The 21,141-nt window shown below is 39.3% G+C and overlaps 1 protein-coding gene across 1 annotated transcript; it reads right to left on the reverse strand.

The window, feature by feature from the left end:
* Positions 1-14,325: 14,325 nt before the first annotated feature.
* LOC141322930 (uncharacterized) lies at positions 14,326-17,129 on the reverse strand. Its single transcript, XM_073833449.1, has 2 exons — positions 16,676-17,129; positions 14,326-15,263 (listed from the first exon to the last, which is right to left on the reverse strand). The coding sequence occupies exons 1-2, from the start codon at positions 16,758-16,760 to the stop codon at positions 14,326-14,328; spliced, it is 1,023 nt and encodes a 340-aa protein (XP_073689550.1). The 5' UTR covers positions 16,761-17,129.
* Positions 17,130-21,141: the final 4,012 nt, after the last annotated feature.

Below are 21,141 nucleotides of genomic sequence, written 5' to 3' on the forward strand. Positions count from 1 at the left end.
TGCATTGTCTTGTGTCTTTGATGTACTTTTGTGTTCCTGATATCCCTGGTTTTTGATCTTGTTCTTGGTTTTGTTATTTTGTGTTTTAGTTATTAGTTTTGTGCTGTGTTGGCCTTTTGTCTTGGTTTGTTTATTTGTTTTATTAAAACACCTTTCTCCCTGCATTTGGACCCAGACCCTTATTCCTAACGTGACAATCTATGCACAATCCTAAACTGAATAGCTTTGGCCCTATTGCAAATAGAGATCTTATTTGCCTGACTCCAGACCATTTCCCATTCCTCCTCTGTAATGGTCAATTGAAGCTCCCCCTCCCATAAACTTCTAAGCTCCTGGGTGTTCACAACTTCATATGACCAAAGAGTGTTATAAAAAAAAGATATTTGCTTACACGACGGGGGGTTCAGCAAAATCTTCTCTATAACTGACATGGAGGAGTTAATTAGCCTGGAAAAATCCAGACCCAAATCTATTAAGATTATGGGTCTGGGATCGAGCAATGAAAACTGCCTAACTCGAGGGGCGGGACCGAGCATGCATTTGAAACTCTAACTGCACGCAATTGGATAACGCCACGACCAATCACAACAATACACGCTTAGCTACCAGCAGAGCTAAATGATGTTCATTAACAAAGTTCGGGAGAAGCGCATCAGATGCTTAGCGTAAACATCACAAGTCAATCAGCGCCATAGGTTTAAATACAGCTGACTCACCTCAATTCACTCGATGGTTTATCAGTAAACCTCCACCACCCCATCTCATCACTCCGAGTTCTCGCTACTCCTATTGGGGGGTAAAGTACTCTGGGTTCGGGCCACTCCCGAGTTTGGATTTTTAAGAGGGCAAAGTGACTGTGAGGCCTCTAAATCAAACCAAGTAGATTTAGGGTCCTCTTTAAGCCATTCGGCTACGAATTCAGTTGACAGGCCAAACTTGAGAATTTTGAATAATAAATGTATTTATTTTGGATCAATAATTCCTCTTGACAAATCTGACTTAAAATTATGGCTTTACTGTATTTAGAAAGTGCGTCCCCACATGTAACCTTGTGTGTGTGTGTGTGTGTGTGTGTGTGTGTGTGTGAGAGAGAGAGAGAGAGAGAGAGAGAGAGAGAGAGAGTTTGAGAGAGAGAGATGAGTGATTGTGTGTGGTCCCGTTTGCATATGTGTGTAGGACTGCTTGTGTATGGGTATACAGTGTATATGGGTCGTACAGTGGCATCTCCGTCTGTAATCTTCGACCCGCATGTTTTACATACTGCAATTCGTTTTTTTTGTTGACCACCTCGCAATTTTTATAGCCAAACGAAACTACCTTCGGTATCATTTCGCAAACAGGTGTGCTCACGTTGTTGTCACGTTGGACGCTGTCGAATCAAAAGAATCTACGGCAGCGGTTCCCAACCGGGGGGTCGCGACCCACTAGGGGGCCTCAGTGATCCTCCAGGGGGGCCGCGAGATATCTTAAAATTGATGTAAATATTATCCTATAATTGTTTAATTTCATTATTAATGCGCTAAATGAGAATAATAAAAGCACAGCCTCTCTCGTGTTCTGTGATTGATTGCTTCAGACTCGGCGCAGCAAGCCTCATCGCACTGTTAAATACAGACTGAATGGCGGCTCAAAACTTCCAAATGCTGTACGCAAACTAATAGGGCTGCACGATTAACCTTTATCGCATCGATATTGAGGTTTTAACTCCCGCGATAACCTAACCTCAGGAGGCTGAGGTTTTTTCCCCGCCTCTGACATTTGAGTGACAAACCTATTAGCCAATCAAAATGGTCGAATCTTACGTTCCTGGCTTGCTGGCCAATCAGAAATGGCAATGGAAACAAGGTTGTTCGCAGTGCACCGGCTTTCTGTCAGCAGCAAAGCAGCTTCATAGTTTTACATTACATCATATCTGTCCCAAATCTTTGTTAATGTTCATAAAGATTTGACCCTGGAAGATTAAGAATTGTGCATTTAAGCGAAACGTTTGTATTTCTGTAGCTCTACGCACTTAATTTCACAATGCCAGTTTTCCTTGGTCTTATTTGATTTAAATAACTGATCAACAAAAATATGAATTAAACATTAAGATAAAAATTATACAAAACTAAATTCGTTTAAGAAAGGATTTCCCACAAATAAAAACGTACGAAGTTGTTAAAAAATTGTGTCTGACCCTCTCCAATTCTCCCGGCTTATTGCCGTCCAATTCATACCACGTCGTCCTTCATGACATTTACAAGTTACACAAACTTCTTTCGTTATAAACAAATAATATTTAAACAATGTAAAACAGTAAAAAAAATCTTAAATGGCTACAACAATATATATCGCTCTTTCTCTTTTCGTTTGATCTCTTTAAACTAATCTTTGCCGCTTTTTTGATAATTCTTTAAGTAAACATTTGCCGGTTTGGTGATTAAATAAACAGTTTTATACTTCCCCTTGAACTACACGCGACGCATCCTGTGTGTGTGTGTGATACCTGCGCTGCGAGTTGTCCGCACAACGCAGTGCTGCACTTTTGCACGGTTTCATTAAGGGTGGGTGAAAAATGGATTCTCCGATGCATTGCAATCCTCTTTTCAACTGTGTTTTTTCCCGCATATGGCACGTGTGCTTGCTAGAGACGCGGCGGGCTTCATTGCATAGAATTTGCACTATGAGACATGTGCGCATTGCTTGACAGTGTGTGCATCCACCCGCAGTGTTTTACTTTAGATATGCCTTCATTTCTGCCGTTTGTAATGCAGTACTATTAGATGCACAAAACTCGCGCACTGACAGACTTTCACTTTCTCTTTGTGTTTGTTCATCCTAAAAAGCTCAATTGCAGATGCGGTTAAATGCACTTGCATTTTCTAATACTTTTATATGAAACTGATGTAAACACAGCCAGTTATGTTTAAAGAGCAGGACAAAACATCTGATATATCGAAATAGATCTGTGCATTCATTGAAGCCTGTTAAAGCAGCCACTGTCATATGTTACTGTCTATTGTTTTAAAAAGTAGCCTGCTTATATAAAAAAAATAAAGTGAATTCTGCACGAATTAAATTTAATATAAAATCTAATTAAACTGAACCTTAATTTTAAGATGGCAGTACTGACATACAGAGATTACAAATATAAACAAAAAGCATAGAAACTGCTATTTTACCTATTGTTAAAATGTAAGGATTTATTTTGTTAACATTAATGAACTATAAAATAACTTTAATGATCAATATATAATTCATATTAATATTTTTATTAATTTACAAAGTATGGTTTTGTACTTTTTTAAAAACTAGTAGAGCACTATTTTAGTTTCCTTTCAGTATCCATTTTCAAAAACTATCGGTTAATTAATCGATATCGGCCAGTGTGGTCCAACCTAGCTATCGGTATCGGTAAAAAACAATATCGGTCGACCTCTAGTTTATTTAACCCTCTGTGTCGTAAAAGTAACAACATATTTTATTCATAATTTTTGTTTTATGCACCTAATAGTATTGAACGCAAAAATCGAAAATCGCATCGCAATCGCAATATTTGTCAGAAAAACCGCAATTAGGTTTTTTCTCAAAATCGTGCAGCCCTACAAACTAATGTTACATCTCTCGGCTGCACGCATGAAGCAAACCGTCGTAAAGGTAAAAGGTAAAAACGATTAGTGTCATAATAACTGTCATAGACTGGTGCTGGTTAGATGAGACGGAAGCCAAAACTCGAATAATGAACACTTTTAATCTTGATCTTCACAAGCAAAGACAGGAGGTTACCACACACGTGCTACATTCAATGACCGACAAAAGAAAGAACTCAAAGACAGACTTATAAAGGCAAACTAATCAAGAAAACACAGGTGATACAGATGACACTAACGAAGACTAATCATAGGGCTAAACCAAATCATCACAAACAGACAGGGGAAGACAGCGGGAGAAACCAAATGACAAGCAGTGCAAAAACAAGGCAAAAGACACGAAACATAGGGCTACATATGACACTACCTCCCCCTCCCGGTAGGCGCGTCCCGCGCCGTGACGGAAACACCAGGGAGGGAGGGCGGGCGCCCTGGAGGCCGCTACGGGGCAGGACCTTCCTGGGTTGGGGAGGCCTCCAGGGCGGAACAGGCAGTTCAAGGAGCCATGGCGGGTCAGGGGGCCATGGCCGGACAGACAGTTCAAGGAGCCATGGCGTGTCAGGGGGCCATGGCCGGACAGACAGTTCAAGGAGCCATGGCGGGTCAGGGGGCCATGGCCGGACAGACAGTTCAAGGAGCCATGGCGGGTCAGGGGGCCATGGCCGGACAGACAGTTCAAGGAGCCATGGCGGGTCAGGGGGCCATGGCTGGACAGATAGTTCAAGGAGCCATGGCGGGTCAGGGGGCCATGGCTGGACAGATAGTTCAAGGAGCCATGGCGGGTCCGGGGGCCATGGCCGGACAGACAGTTCATACTGCCATGACTGGGCAGCCCCCGTGGCCCTGGCCTTAGTCCTTGGCCAGGTCACGTGGACTAGGGGTATGTAGCCCCCCCCAAAAATTTTTCTTGGGGAGATTCAGCAGTTCATAGGGGGAATACTCTGGACGGCTGGATGGAACCAGCTGAGACTCTGGACGGCAGGACGAGACCCGCAAAGGCTCTGGACGACTGGACGGAACCAGCGAGGGCTCTGGACGGCTGGACGGGACCAGCGAGGGCTCTGGACGGCTGGACGGGACCAGCGAGGGCTCTGGACGGCTGGACGTGGCCAGCGAGGGCTCTGGGCGGCTGGACGGGGCCAGCGAAGGCTCTGGGCGGCTGGACGGGGCCAGCGAAGGCTCTGGGTGGCTGGACGGGGCCAGCGAAGGCTCTGGGCGGCTGGACGGGACCAGCGAAGGCTCTGGACGGCAGGCCGAGACCAGCGAAGGATCTGGACGGCGCTCTGGAGGAGCGGGCTCAGGACGGCGCTCTTGAGGAGCGGGCTCTGGACGGCTGGACGACCCCAGCGGAGATTCAGGAAGGCTGGGCGTCTCCAGTGAAGACACAGAATGAGTTAGCTCTGGGCGAGCGGTCACTGGCGGGCGCTCTGGAAGGCTGGACAGGATCAGCGGAGTATCAGGAAGGCTGGGCGGAACCAGCGGGGATTCTGGACGACGGGATGAGACTGGCGGAGATCCAGGACGGCTGGGCGGAACCAGCGGGAACTCAGGAGGGTAGGAAATTATTTCTCCAAACCAGTCTATCAAATCCTCGTCAACATTGTCCATAATGTCGATTTCACCCCTCTTGGCCGGAGACTCGGGAACATCGGCCATCTTGGCCGGGAAAACCGGAACATCGGCCATCCTGGCCGGGAACTCAGGAACAGTGGCCTCTTTCAACAGGAACTCAGGAACTTCGGCCCTCTTGGCCGGGAAATCAGGATCAAAGGCCCTCTCGGCCGGGAATTCAGGAACGAAGGCCATTTCAGCCACTTTGTATGCAGACTCGGGCGTTGCAGCCTCCTTGCATGCAGACTCAGGTGTTGGCGCCCTCTTGCGTGCGGACTTAGGCATTGTAGCTGCCGGTGGTACTGAACTGAGGGCGACTATGGAGCTTAAGAGGACTTCGGGGTGTTCGGGGCGTGGTAGGCGGTCTGAGACGTTGGATCGGCATGTGGCAGTTCTTGGCTTCGGGTGAGCTGGTGCGATGTGGCATGTTTCTGAGGGGGCTGGGCGATGCGTCTGAATCTCTCCCTTTATTTGTTCTACCTCGAAATTAGAGCAGTTTAAATAAAGAATGAAATTGACCAATTCGACAAACGGAAAATCGTGATCAGGAATATCGCACTGGATTATATCCTCGTCCAGCCCCGACAGAAACACAATGCCGAGAGTGGTATCGGGCCAGCTCACCAGATGGTACAGCTCAATGAATTCTGTCACATACCGCTCCAACTCTCGTCCGCCTTGCCGCAAGCTCCAAAGCCGCCCTCCAGCCGTCATGTTTAGGTCGGTCATTCTGTCATAGACTGGTGCTGGTTAGATGAGACGGAAGCCAAAACTCGAATAATGAACACTTTTAATCTTGATCTTCACAAGCAAAGACAGGAGGTTACCACACACGTGCTACATTCAATGACCGACAAAAGAAAGAACTCAAAGACAGACTTATAAAGGCAAACTAATCAAGAAAACACAGGTGATACAGATGACACTAACGAAGACTAATCATAGGGCTAAACCAAATCATCACAAACACACAGGGGAAGACAGCGGGAGAAACCAAATGACAAGCAGTGCAAAAACAAGGCAAAAGACACGAAACATAGGGCTACATATGACAATAACGAACTTGCGCGTGCCTAATGTCTCGTGTAAATCAGAGTCGTGCATGAGACACGCATAAGTCTGCTATTGATTCACAAACTATGCGCGCTCTCGGGGCTCTGATCCCTATCGTATTTTTGCGTGAAATTACAAACATTTGCCTAGTTGTCCAAATTAATGTGAGTGTTTTATAATAGATGCTCACCCATAGAAGAGGAGTAAGGCTCGGTGTTTATGAGTATCAGGCGCGCACTGACAGAGTTCACTGATCCCGTCTTGGTCGAACCTTCACATCGATGTGTTTCAACAGATTTAGAATGTATTTGCTGTAGTTTGAATTCGTGTATTATTTTTTTAATGGATACAAACAGTAGCTATTCAGTCAGTCAAGTTCAAAGGGATAGGTTTAGTGGTCTTTTGGTATCTCCCTGTTGTAGAGCAGGTTCACTTATTTAAGAAAAAGTACTCTTAAGTTGTAAAGAATGTCTGAAGTAAAATAATTTTAAAAGTTAGAATTGAGCAGAGGTTTTCTTTAAAGATTATAAGGTATATTTGAAGTTTTAATTTAAATTTAATTTGAATTTTGAGGTTTTTTTTTATAACATGCAGTAGAAGAATAATTAAGGCAAAACAAATGTTTTGGTTAATAAAAAAGTTTTAAAAATAAACGTGTCAGGCATAGGGGGGCCTTGCAAAATTGGCCGGAGAAGGAGGGGGGCCCCGGAGTAAAAAAGGTTGGGAACCCCTGATCTACGGTACTTTGATTGGATGTTGTGCCGAATACGCGCATGCTCTCTGTCGTACACACACACACACACACACACATAAACATAGATAGAGCGGTCCATGTCAACATACTTTTTATCTTTGGGCTTTTTATGGAAAGTAGCAAGTCTTTACAAGTCAATAGGCGCAAGTCCAAGTGAAAGTCACAAGTTATTTATGTTAAAGTCCAAGACGAGTTGCAAGTCTTTTTATATTTTGTCAAGTCGAGTCTAAAGTCATCAAATTCATGTATAAGTCACATGACTCGAGTCCACACCTCTGGAACAATCAGAACTCACTCAAGCCAAAACTGGAAAACAACAAGGCCACCACAGAAGACAATGCTGAGGAGGTAAACTCACTGCAGAACAACATGAACAACGTGTAGTAACACCCTTTTTGCCACTGGCTGAGACTGTGACTGTAGCAAGACACACAGTCAATTGTCATTTGATACTTTGAAATTACTAAAATACCCTAATTAGAGGACTAAACATTGACATCTCACTCTCTTCCTTGCACTCACTTCAAGATGGCTCAGTGTGGGCTTGAAAACACGAAGCACTGAACTAGCATGCTAACTTTTATTTGTACTCTGTCATCACATGGTGGAGTTCCTACTGCCAGAGTACCTTACTAGCACATTCACCTTTGTCCTTGCTTGTTGTCACTGCTGAAGTCACGCTGCATCATGTTATCCCTGCTGAAAAAAAAAAACAGCATATGCTGGTTAGGTATGTTTTGGTGCTGGGATGCTGGTTTTAGCTGGTTTATGCTGGTCCTTGACTAGCAAAATTACCAGCATAAACCAGCAAAGGACCAGCATAAACCAGCAAAGGACCAGCATGAACCAGCAAAAGAACCAGCATGAACCAGCATAAACCAGCAAAGGACCAGCATAAACCAGCTAAAACCAGCATCCCAGCACCAAAACGACAATACATCAAACACTATCTTGGAGGCAACAAATGGTGTTCCTATCACAAATTTAACCCAACAATTGTGACGCATATGCTTTGTGGATAGTATTTTGATGAGTTCAGTAGTTTGCATGATCATTTTAAAACCACAGGGAAGACTTGGCCTGTGTAAAATCTACGTAATTTCCTAGTAAAATAATCACTCAAGGTATTTTTGCACATATTCACACACTCCTGACTTCATCCGGTTCAACAACTTTGCCATGAGTATAGTTATTATAATAGAATTGGCTGTCTGCAGTTTTACATGTATGTCCTCCATGCCCATGGTGTTTGATTGGTAGGCAGACAGGCTCTTTAAGCCCATACATTTATACTGTGCAATATTTTTTAGATGACCAGGGGAATGCTGCCTGTGTAACTTCTGGGTCACCTCATCTCCCTGACTCGGTTACTCAAGGTATTATTAAAATGTGGTGCCATGTCCATCACAAGGCACACTTGCTACTGTGCAGTCAACAAATTAATAATATAAAGCATATAAATAATCTGGATGTATTTAGTTTTTAACAAGCAGTGTAATGAAATGTCATGTTAATGAAAATAATCAAACTTTATTTTTAGCAGATCCAAAGTCAATTTATTATCACGCACATTTTGACCTTTTTTTTTTTAATTGTTCAGGTTTCCGATCAAGGCGGTTTGTGAAGAGACCATGGTCCGAGGAGATACGAGCTGTCATGAAACAAATTGAAAGGCCTTTTATTGAAAACGGTGTCACTGTCACCAGTGAGCAGTGTCTGAAGTGCAAAGAAAAGGAACAACCTATCTTGGAGACAAGATCCGTTCAAAACATTCGAGATTTTGTACGCAACAGAGGCGTGGCCTTTAAAAGGCATTCAAATGCTAAACACTAAATGCACTTTTGGACAGCCTGAGCCTTTACCTTTCTAGGCATTTTTTAAAGGTTGCTGTACTGTGTTCAGAAGGGGGGGGGGGGGTATTGCTGCTCTCCCGCTCTGGATGCACAGGAAGTTCATGCCCAGAACATAACCATACCGCCAATCCAAACTATATATTAATAGTCAATCAATCATCTTTGACGATAGTGGTCCTGACATAATTATATTAATGTGATTGGGTTGTCTGAGAAATGAGGTCGTTTCATTGTATTGAGACTATAAACCTACAAACAGGACTGGTTGAATTATGTTCATCCAAATTATGAATTCTGTTATGTTCTTGTTGCAATCTATAAACCCTTACTATTAAATTTGCTAGTAAAGCTGATGAACTCTGATAGAGATCCTTTTTAAATAGGTTTTAACATATTCCCTCACTTTATGTAATTTGTGACAATATACCAAAGTAGATGTTTTTGAAGAGTGGGTTGGTAAGGAGCCAGTGTAGTTAGTTATATTTGGAGAAATGAGATTTCTTTATGCATGTTGTTGATGTTAAAAGTACAGGTCTCTTCTAAAGGTAGATTTTATTGGCTATGGACCAGTAAAATGTATCGTATTTGATCTGAAAGTGAGAGAAGTGATTGAACTTATTTCTTTGTACTGCTTTTATTGTTAAACATTTTGACCAGTGATAATGTTTAATCATTTGGAACAATAGAGTTACTCTGAAAAAGCTCTTTTCTCAGGTCATGTATGATCCGGTACAATGGGCAATGGCAGATCCTGGACACGCAGATCGTAGTGTGGTTGTGAAACCTGATTGCAGGTTGGCAGTTGGTTTAGGACATGGAAAAACCCCATAATACATGTGCCGGTGGGGTTGAGTTCATCCTAGTGGATGCAAGCACTCTTTTTGTGTTATGCTCCTAGTTGTTTTAATGACACTTGGCTCACCTGTTAGTAGATACCATCAGATAAGAGTTGTGGTGTTTTCTGTAAACATTTGTAGCTTGACAGAATTTGATTGGAGGTGCTGAAGTTTTCTAGAGGAAGAAGTGTAGAATGGAGTGATTGTGTCCTTTCAAAGCAGGTTATACTCTGTGTGCGTGTATGGTGAACTGGCCTTACAGACCATGTGTCCTTTCAAAACAGGTTATACTCGGTGTATATGTATGATAACATCACTGACCTTGTACACCACACTGTCCTTATAGACTGTGTTACAGAAAAGTCTTTACAAACCACCAGAAAGCCTTTTTTATATCTCAGTTGTGCAAAGAAAATCTTTTAATTTTAAGTTATGTATAGGTTTGCTGATTTTTTTCATGATTTTTGATGTTTTTTTGTAGTTCTAGTACCACTGGAACCCAGTGTTCCCACAGCCCAATGCCCAGTATGATTTGTGAAAAATGTCAAAAATTGTCCCTCTAGCCCGACAAACGGGGTGTGTGTGTGTGTGTGTGTGTGTGTGTGTGTGTGTGTGTGTGTGTGTGTGTGTGTTTATTTATTTATTTATTTATTATAGACGCTCCTTATATGAATAGGCTTTTTGTTTTGAATCTTGCTGTCTTTCCCTTGAGTCTCTTCAAACTGTTTTCCTCTGAGAGCGCTGTACAAATTTCAGATGATACAGATAAAAATACAGTACAAATACAGATAAATTGTGCACACACTTTAATATCAGGTAAGATTTACTTGTTTTATTTGATGAACTGAATTCAGAAAAAGTCTGTGCACATCTGTGTGGTTAGATCAGGGAGCTCAATAATTTGTCTTTGACATTTATTGTGTATGTGCTGATTATTACTGTGTTGTAAATAAAATACAAATAATCTAAAAATCTATTCTTTGAATCTTCTCACATTGTTTATTACCTGCTATAGTCAAGTCAGTCATTGATGGGGCCATTAGGGAGGGCTCTTTTGTCTCTCAGGTGTGAATTGCTAAATATTCATGGGTCATTGCCACACCTATAAATAATCCCTTTTGATCACAAAACATGTTTTAGAAAATTTACATCAATATATTGTTTTCTCTGAACGAGTGAACGAGATGATTTTCACATCATTTGGTTGAAAAAATTCTAGCCTACCCCATCCAATTCTCAAAAGTCTTGTGAACAAATGTTCTGTGTGTGTTTCATGACCTTATTTCAGTGACTTCTAAACTTTAGTTTTTCACTAACCACGCAAAAACGTAGTTTTCTCAAAAACACAAACATGTATATTCATGTTGCTTGCATATTGTTGTAGTCCAATTTGTGTTGATTACAATGTAATCATACTTTAGCCATTAATATGTTTTTAAGATACTGAAAAAAGCACAAATGTAAGGGCATGACAAAACTTCAGGGCCTCAAAACACCCTCAGGCTGATGATACACAGGGCAACTTTTTGAGCAATTTTATCGGGAAACTTTTTTTGGGCAATGTTGCTTAGGCACTTTCTCAATGAGAATGGGTAACACATTTCTATCTGGATAATTTAGATCAGTTGTGGGGCCCTGTTTCACACCTGGCTGCCCATTTACGACAACATTTGCCAAAGTTGCCCAGCAACATTGCTCAAAATGTTGCCCAGTGTATCATCAGCATCAGACCCCAGAGGGTTAATATTGAGGATAAGTAATCCTGAGTAATTTCTTCCACAGAATCAAGTCAAATGCCTAAATGGCAAAATTCAATATGAGGGGTGATGGTCTTGAAAAGAAGCCATTCAAAGCTACACCTTTATACTATGTAATTCAAGGTAATTTTGGTCTTGTGACATTCAAAAACTCTCGTTACTTGATGCCCTTTATCTATTCAGGGGACGTTCTTGAAAAGACCACCCTTCTTTATCAGAAATGTCCTGTCCTGTCTTGATGGTTCACCACACATTTGCACCAAAAGTTGTTACAGCGTGCACAATGCTACACAACCTGTGCTTAGCTGCAGGAGATGAAGTTTAAATGTATTAATAAATGTTTCAAACAGTGTCAGGAATCGATCACTCCTCTCTAATGCTGCTTTCTCTCTTGAGTCTTCTTTTTCTGCCTCCAACTTCAGGAAGTCTATAAGGTCATTGGATCTCTTCCTTTTGTGTCCAGCTTGGAGGCATGGTGGAGAAGCAGCCCCAGAAGCTGATGGCCCTGGTTCATCCTGAATGGATGAGGATATCAAGATGGGTGGAGAAATAGAGGGTCGGCTCCCAATAGCCTCATCCATTAGGATGAACCAAGGCCATGTTGCAGCGGTAGCGTCTCATGATTCTGTCCCAACCCCTGTTGGTGGACATTTCAACTCCTGAAGAGATAGGGAAAAAGATTAACCAATCATTTTGAATATAAATTAACCACAATAATAAACAAATAATGGGTAAACAGTCTCCACAAACAACAGTAAAGACAACTTCAGAAAAATAAATCCAGTTGAGGTCATAACTTTACATACATCCTGCAGAATCTGCAAAATAATCAAAATAAGAGGAATAATACAAAATGCTTATTTTTTTATGGTAGTACTGACCTGAATAATACATTTCATACACAAGACGTTTACGTACAGTATAGTCCACATGAGAAAATAATAGTTTAATTTATAAACTTGACCCCGTTCAAAAGTTTTCATACACTTGATTGATACTGTGTTATTACCTGAATGATCCATAGCTGTGTGTTTTTTTTGTTTAGTGAAAGTTGTTCATGAGTCCCTTGTTTATCCTGAACAGTTAAACTGCCTGGTTACAGAACATGTTTGTGTATTTGAACTCTTTCCAACAATTACTGTATGACTTTGTGATCAATCTTCTCACACTGAAGACAACTAAGAACATGGGACAGTTTAACTGGTTAGGACAATCAAAGGACTCATGAACAACTACTAAAAACTTTGTGGCAGGTGCTTTGTAGCTGGTTGAACCTAGACAGTGGCCCTTCAGGAGCAGGACTTGACACCCCCGTTCTGCTACAGCAACAACATGATTGAGACATGCACAAACATACCTTGTATTTCTTTTTTAGGTTCTCCCATTTTTTGCTGCTTGTAGGTGGGTAATTTTGCCTTCCAACCTCAGCTCTTTAATGAGCATCCTGAAAACAGCATACACGAACATCATGAGTTTGATTTTAAAATACCTGCTGAAAAAAAAAAAACAGCCTAGGCTAGTTGGCTGGTCTTAGCTGGTTAAAGCTGGAAGTAGCTGGTTTTAGCTGGTCACCCAGCCTGGTCAGGCTGGTAAAGTGGCCAAAACCCCTCTAAATCCAGCCTGCTGACCAGCTAAAACCAGCCAACCAGTCTAGGTTGGTTTATTAATTGGTTAATTAATTCCTGGGGCTACTGCATAATAGTCGGTGTTATGTTGGAATTGACCTATTTTTTAGTTGTCTTTTGCAAACACCAGATTTATATAAGAAGGAGGAATTGGTGGTGTTTGAGACTCACGGTATGTCATGTCCATGTACTGAACTGTTATTATTCAACTATGCCAAGGTAAATAGTTTTGTTTGGAAGAGTTTGTCTGTTTCCCTGTAAACCAAGACTCCTTCTCTGCCCTCAGCTTAATAAATGTGGTTGTCTCTTCACTGGTCCCTGCAGGTAGCCATATTTAGCTACCGTAGCTACTATATAAATATTTTCTGATAAACTAAAGTAGCTTACACTACCTCCTAACTGTCTTAAAACAGGAGCGTCCTTACAAATACTGTCCCATTCCCAAAGTGCCCTTGAACGGCGCAAAAAAGCCGTTTGGAATATGCCCCATGATTCTAACATGATTACCAAGTTGCTAGCATGTTTATAACATGATTAACGTGTACCAAAATGTGGTAAAACTTTAATATAGGTTAGGGGTGGATAATGTTATCAGATGATTATTATTCGTGCAACAATACATATTACTGTTAAGGTTTTCATTAATAACTATCACTATATAGATGATAACTTTGTCTAGTGCTCTTATGGATGTTTTTAGCAAGATTTTGTGAAAATTTAACTGATATCCCTGGTGAAAAAAACAGTATGCAAACACTGGCCATGAAGAAGTCTATGCCATTTCATTCGGTATCTTAGACTTCTTCACGGCCAGTGTTTGCATATTTCACTTCATTCTGTAAGCTACTGCTGTACAGATCTGTGTACTAGTGTTAAATGCAACAGTTTTTGATATTATTGATAACATTTCTGACAGATAATAACATGATGTTTCTGTGGGCTTTTTTGATTACAGTTTAAGTAAACAAAAACCAAAAAACTAAAGCAAAATTAGTTCAGATCTTTTGTAAACAAGATAAAAATATTGCTAGCCCTAAACTGCAACTTTCCGCTTTACTAAAACATGTCAAATTAAGTAGGAAAGACAAGTCCAAAAAAGCTAATAATAGCTGGATCTGGCAGTTTTAAACAGCAAACAGCAAATTTGTAATTCAGAGAAATTTTATTTCTGAACATGAAACATTTAGAGGACCAGACATCTGTGACCTCATAGCTGGCTAAGGCCAGAGCATTTCTTTCCATAGGTTTGCCAATGAAGTTTCAGGTCTCTTTTATATGTGAAACTCTTCTCACACTGAAGACATTCGAATGGTTTCTCTCCAGTATGAATCCTCATGTGAGTCCTAAGGTTTCCTTTAACGGTGAAACTCTTCCCACACTGAGGACAACAGAAAGGTTTCTCTCCGGTGTGAGCTCGCAGGTGAACCTCGAGGACTGCTTTGTGTGTGCAAGTTCTTCCACAGTGGAGGCACATGCAATCATTTTCCCCAATGTGAGATTTGACATGATTCCTAAGCAATTTCTTGTCTGTGAAACTCTCTCCACACTGCTGACATCTCAAACAGTTCTCTTTTAAATGCATCTTCATGTGTTTACTAAGGGTTATTTTACATCTGAAACTATGTCCACACTGACCACAAATATACGGTTTCTCTCCTGTGTGGATTCTCATGTGATTCTTAAAGCTGTCTTTGCGTGAGAAGCTCTTTCCACACTGTTGGCAGGTGAACGGACTCTCTCCAGAATGACATCGCACATGAGTGTTTAGGTTTCCTTTATGTATAAAACCCTGTCCACAGTGAGGGCAAGTGTAAGGCCTCTCTCCAGTGTGAGTTCTCGTGTGGACTGTAAGGCCTTCTTTCTTAGAGAATGTTTTTCCACACTGCTGGCAGAGGTAAGGCTTCTCTCCAGTGTGAATTTTCATGTGGCCGTTAAGGGTTCGAGTTTGGTCAAATGTCTTGCCACACTCTTGGCAAGTGAAACCCTTTTTAGTTCCATTCTCTTGAGCTCTTTTTCGTGAGGGAGACTTTTTAGTCTGTGAGGAAGTAGAAGTTTCTCCAGTTATGAAATCGTCATGTTCCTCATAGTAATATTTATCCTCCATTTTATTCAGTTCTTCACTCTCCTCTTTCAGATCCATCAGGTCTAAGGGAAAAAGAGTCAAATACAAGTTAACACCAGTTTCATGGCACAAAACAGCTGGTTTCTGCACCCACTAAGTCAGACCGAGCTTTATTGCCAAGTATTTTTGCTCAGCTCTTTTTCAGCTAAATGCTGTTTTTTTTCTTTGTAAAAGAATCAAAGAATACTGAAAAAATAATGGTACACAACTGTTTTTAACACTGATGAAGTCTGAAATGTGTCTTAAACAGCAAATCAGCATATTGATTCCTGAATGATCTGGAAGACTGGAATAATAATGTAAATTCAGCTTTGCCATTATAAATTACATTTTACATTTTTATTCAAATAAATTATTATCACAAATGGTTAAAATATTCAATAATATTACTATATTATTATTAATAATATTACTTATTCACTAATTCAGCCTTGGTGACTTTACAAGTCTTACTGATCCCAATGTTGTTGTTTTTTAGAAGTCATCAAGACTGCTTTAATTTAATCAAAAATACAGAAAAAAAAACTATGATACAGCAAAATGTTATTACAATATTTTTGTGATACAAAGCTGAATTTTCAGCAGCTGTTACTCCAGTCGTAAGTAGCATAATTTTTCATTAGAATTATAAATATTTTTTGGAACCTGTGATTCTTTTTTTCAGGATTCTTTGATGAATAAAAAGTTAAAAAGAACAGCATTTAGTCAAAATATAAATCTTTTCTAACAATATAAATTTATGCTATCACTTTTTATTCATTCAATATATCCTTGGTGAATGAAAGCATTAACTTCTTTCAAATAAAGAACAAATAAAAATTTACTGACTACAAAATTTTGAACATATTATATCTGTAATATTGTTTGAAAAAAAACTTGTAAAAAAAAATCTCAGGTTCCAAAAAAAAAACATAACTTTCCAGCACTGATAATAAAGCAGTATATTCTGTATATATATTATAAATAGTGATTTCTGAAGGATCATGTCACACTGACTGAACACTGGAGTAATGATGTTGAAAAATTCAGCTTTGATCAGAAATAAATTCCAATTTTTAATGTCTATTAAAATAGAAGAAAGCTGTTTTACATCATAATACTATGTCACAATATAACATCTGTCTGATGGGAAACAAAGTTGTGTTTACAAGTCCCTGTTACTAATAAAAAAAAAATCAGAGGAAAAAGTAAATTATGATCAATACATGTAAAGTTAATCACATTTTACAGTTTGTTTTATGGAGAGAAAGATTGTGTCTGTCTGTTACATAAATAACTTTTTAATTGTTTCCCCCCTTCTATTCAAATGTAGATACCAGGTTTAATATTAATAATTGTTAATAATCCAGGATTTTCTCAGCTGCACATGAAGGCAGTATCAGTATTTGTCTGGTCATGTGATCTCTGTCTGTCCTTCTTAGAAAATGAAACCAACCTGTTTGTTCCTCAGTATCTTCTTGTTTCAGACTGAATACTTCTTCAATCTTGAAGTCTTCACTCTCCTCTTTAATAAACTCCATCTTTATAATAGTGGGTCTCAGTTTGCTTAACCAGGAGTTTTGATTCAGTTTGGACAATCTGTTTAAGAAGAGAATAATTAACAGAAATAAAAAATAAACCTAAACTGTCTGTGTGCAACTCAGTGTAATGGAGTCAGTCAGTTAAGGCCTTAAATGAAATAAACTACTCAAACACTGAATTCAGGTAAACTGAATACAGATTAAAATAACGGATCAATATAAATAGGTTTTCATTATTTAGATTTTGGTATTTATTGATTTGTAGGTTTTAATATTTACATGAGTGTAAAATGAAACTTGAAACTCAATGATAATTTATTAATTTTACAACGCGTGTAAAAGGCATAAAACAGCGTGAACGGACATCAAATCGAACGCTTTAAATGTTTTTAAACACCAGCCTTCCTTCAGCCGAATCGAGCGGCGCATACCGGTGACGTCACGTCGTCTCGTCATAATAAAAGTCCTGTATCTTGCATACAGAAAACATATATACAACAAAAAACACTTCAGTTCTTATTGAATTGATTTTAATGTATTAAATTATTTTATCTTCCTCCAAAGTAAGTATGTGTTGCTTGAGGTCTTTTCCAGTCGTTTTCAGACATTTCAGACATGAATATATCTTAACATTTGTCTTTCACATTGCTATGGGCTACATAGAATTTTTTTTTTGAGCTCTAATGCCAACATATGACAAAAAAAATCAGAGAAACCATTTGATTTATTAACAATATACAACAGAGACATAAATAGAAAGCCAAATTACTAATGGAAACCTTGCATTTGATTATTTTCTTAACATTTAATATTTCATAAATTGTTAATTATCCTCTTTAGCAATAAACATCTGACAAATTACACATTTTGTTTGGTAGTAAAATATTTATGCCTGTAATACAAGTGTAGTGTGTGAGTTACACTCCTGCATTAAAAATCTTGTTTTCAAGATTTTCTTTTATTTCATTGGTTCAAACAAAACAATTAAGCTAGCCCAATATTGTAAATATTACAATTTGTATATATTTGTCAAATAACATTTTTCTAATTTCATTCCTTATATTAATATGTATTTCGCCAAGAAAAAAAAACCTCTTAATAGCATTGACATAAGTCTTATTGTTCATATGTGTTTCCCTGTAAATATCTTAGCAGTTTTGGTTTGTAGACAGAAGCGCGTGAACAGGACTTTTATTTTGATCTGGTAATGTGACGTCATAGGGCTGCGGCGCGCTCCTGCATCTGTGTTTGCTTTCAGTTCAGGAAGGTCTGTAGTTTTAATCATTTAAAGTGTTTAAATTCCTACCATGCGTTCAGTCTGTTTTATATGTTTTACAAGCGATTTAAACTTTATAATTATTGCGTGTAACATTGTAATATTGTATCTAATGATGAACGTTATTTATTGTGAGTAAAGCGTATCCACAGATCAGTCTGATTTCTCTCTCTGTTAGTGATTCAGATCAAAACAGTGAAAATACAAAGAGAACAAACTCAAACATGAGAAATGACAACTTTGACAAACAACTGCAAATGTTTATTTTTTTGTAATGACAATCTTAAAATACAATAGTTTTTTTTTCAAATATGCCTCGATTAAATGTAATACTAATCATTAAATGGTAATCAAAACTGAATAGTAAGTTGAAGTTTTGAATGTTTGTCAAATCAGATCATTTAAGATCAGTGCACTGACTACTGAACTAGGGCTGACTGAGATTCACACAGTTTTTTTTTTTTTTTTTTTTTTTTGTATTATTATAATTGTCATCTTAAACAGGACAAAGTTTCCAACCACAGAAAAAAAAAAAACTTCTGGTTTGGCTTCGGAGATACACGTGACATAAAGATGGCGATTATTAAAGAGGAGAGTGAAGACGTGAAGATTGAAGAAACATTCAGAGTCAAACATGAAGATACTGAGGAACAAACAGGTTGGTTTTCATTCACAAAGCTGAACTATCCTATGAACTCTCCTCTACATTTTATCAATTCATTTTTCTTTGGCAGGTGTTTTTCTACACTGTTTGCCCTTCAGCTTTCTTTTTGAAAGGATTTCAGCTTCATTTTTTTCTTAGAGTTCTCTTAAAGTGATTTAAACACAGACTTGTGTCTGATCAAATATTTAAATGTTAATATTCACTGCTAGGATTGAGTAATATTTTTAAATGAAATAGGTAAATAAGGGCTGTGTGCACGTGGTCTAACTTGCTCTGATGTAATGATGACGTATGTGAAATAAAGTCTGGTCGTCTGCTGCCTTAATAGTTTACTAAATGTTAGTTTATGAGAAGAGTCCACTTATATTTTTTAGATGGTCAGTCACAGAAAAAAATGTGTCCATGTCAAAAACATTAAACAGATTGTTAACATCTAGGTCTAATTCCAGTATATCAGGCAGGAAATAAAAACATTCGCTTATCATTCATCAAGCTCATATATGGCTTATCATTTGAAAGTGAAGCATGTATATAAGCAGCGGACCGCTTCATCTGGTGACTCACGCTGGACTGAGACACACACCAGTTTATCATCCACCTCAGTATTTAAGCTGCTTTTTCTAACATTTCTAACATCTTCACCTCGCTGGTCAAATGCTGGGGTTGTGTGATGTTTGTTTCAGAGAGGCATGTTAGAGGTGGGTTTTACGTTAGCGCTGGTCTGACAGAGGAAATGCTGCTTGATTTTGGGCTCGTGGTTTGAGGTGCAAAACAGTTGACCCTGTCCAGCTCATTGTTAGCCCTGGTACACACTGACCCAAACTGGCTATTGTCAACATGAGTGTTAAAGGAACACTGAACTTTTTTTTGGAAATAGGCTCATTTTCCAACTCCCCCTGAGTTAATAAGTTGAGTTTTACAGTTTTGAAACCCATTCAGCCGTTCTCCTGTTCTGGCGATATCACTAAGCATAGATTTAAAAAGTAAAGATGCGATTTTCTAGGCCGATAAGATTAGGAACTACACTCCCATTCCGATGTAATAGTCAAGGAAGTTTGCTCCCATAATATGGGCACAGCAGGCGCAGTAAAATCACGCAGCACAACGTGACCAACTGCATAGCTGGGAACTAATTTCAGGCGCTGCTTGATATTACGTCCATATTACAGCAGCAAACTTCCGTGACTATTACACCAGAATGGGAGGTTAGTTCCTAATTATATTGGCCTAGAAAATCACATCTTTATATTTTCCGCCAGTCTTAGTACACGATACAACTTCAGAAGAGTCAAGTTTTAAATAGGACAAAAAAAATCGTAACTTGTTGGTCATTTTTGAACGCGATGCTATTGGTCTAATAGGATTCAATGATCTATGCTAAGCTATGCTAAAAGTGATGTGGCCTGAACAGGAAAACGGCTGAATGGATTTCGAAACGGTAAAACTCAACTTATTAACTCGTGGGGAGTTGAAGAATGAGCCTTGGGGTAGAGTGTTCCTTTAAAGTCCCCAGGATAAGAGTCTTGCAAATCTGCAAATTCAGGCATGCAATCTTCATTTGTTTTAGGAGGTCTATAGACTGTTACAGTGGCAGTAGTGATGGTTGCAGAGACACTCAGAACAAGACAAGATTATAACAGTGAAGTAAAATGGGGAACGACTCTTCCACTGGGATCTGGGGATTCAAATAATCCATAGCCAGCGGGAGTAAATTCTTAAAAAACTGCTTTTGCAGTTTAAAAGTTATTAGCATATACTTGACTGCAAATTGTCCTTTAGTTTCACAACTTTCCTGTAAGCGGTTCTGCGGGCTTCCATAGAGTCGAGCGAATGAAGAAGAACACCAATGATTACAATAGGTGCCTGCCTTCGGTGCTAGGCCCCCTTAATTAGATCTTCTAGGTCAAACTGATTTTATTGTTATTTATTATTATTTTAAATAGAGGGTTTAAATGCCAGCTTGATAGTAAAAAGATCCTAAATAAGTGAAGAGTTTTGCAAATAACATGGAACACCTCTTACAACTGCTTAGTACAGCAGGCCTCACATCCCACCGCTCTGCAAATTTTGTGTCTATCTCTGATCACATACAACATTTGTTCTATTCGAATGGAAGTGCCCTGCAAAGTGGACATCATAGGATATCCTGCCATGATTCCAGTTCAAAGCAAGTGTACGTGTTTCATTTAAAGATCATTTAAGTGTGCAAGACATTGTAGAAATTGTATTTATTTACAGATGTCACACTTCACATGTCTCTAGTAAGATTTGTCTGTGTGTGAAGACGCTGCAGGCGGTGACGTAGTTCAAATTAGTGAATAAATGTTCCGAAGTGAAGTAAACTTCAACGGGTTTCCAGTGCTTAGGGAACAATGAATACTGTGTAGGGACAATGTCAGTTAGTACACAGTTCATGCACAGAGCTCAACTGACCAAATGCA

The sequence above is a fragment of the Garra rufa genome, chromosome 1 (assembly GCF_049309525.1).
Source record: "Garra rufa chromosome 1, GarRuf1.0, whole genome shotgun sequence".
NCBI classification, from domain to species: Eukaryota; Metazoa; Chordata; class Actinopteri; order Cypriniformes; family Cyprinidae; genus Garra; species Garra rufa.

What these genes read in the sequence shown, in the direction of transcription:
- LOC141322930 (XM_073833449.1), bottom strand. Translation starts at nt 16,760, where the DNA reads ATGGAGTTTATTAAAGAGGAGAGTGAAGACTTCAAGATTGAAGAAGTA. An exon ending in AGATACTGAGGAACAAACAG is followed by an intron (nt 15,264 to 16,675) that starts GTTGGTTTCATT and finishes TTTTTCCCTTAG; the next exon opens with ACCTGATGGATCTGAAAGAG.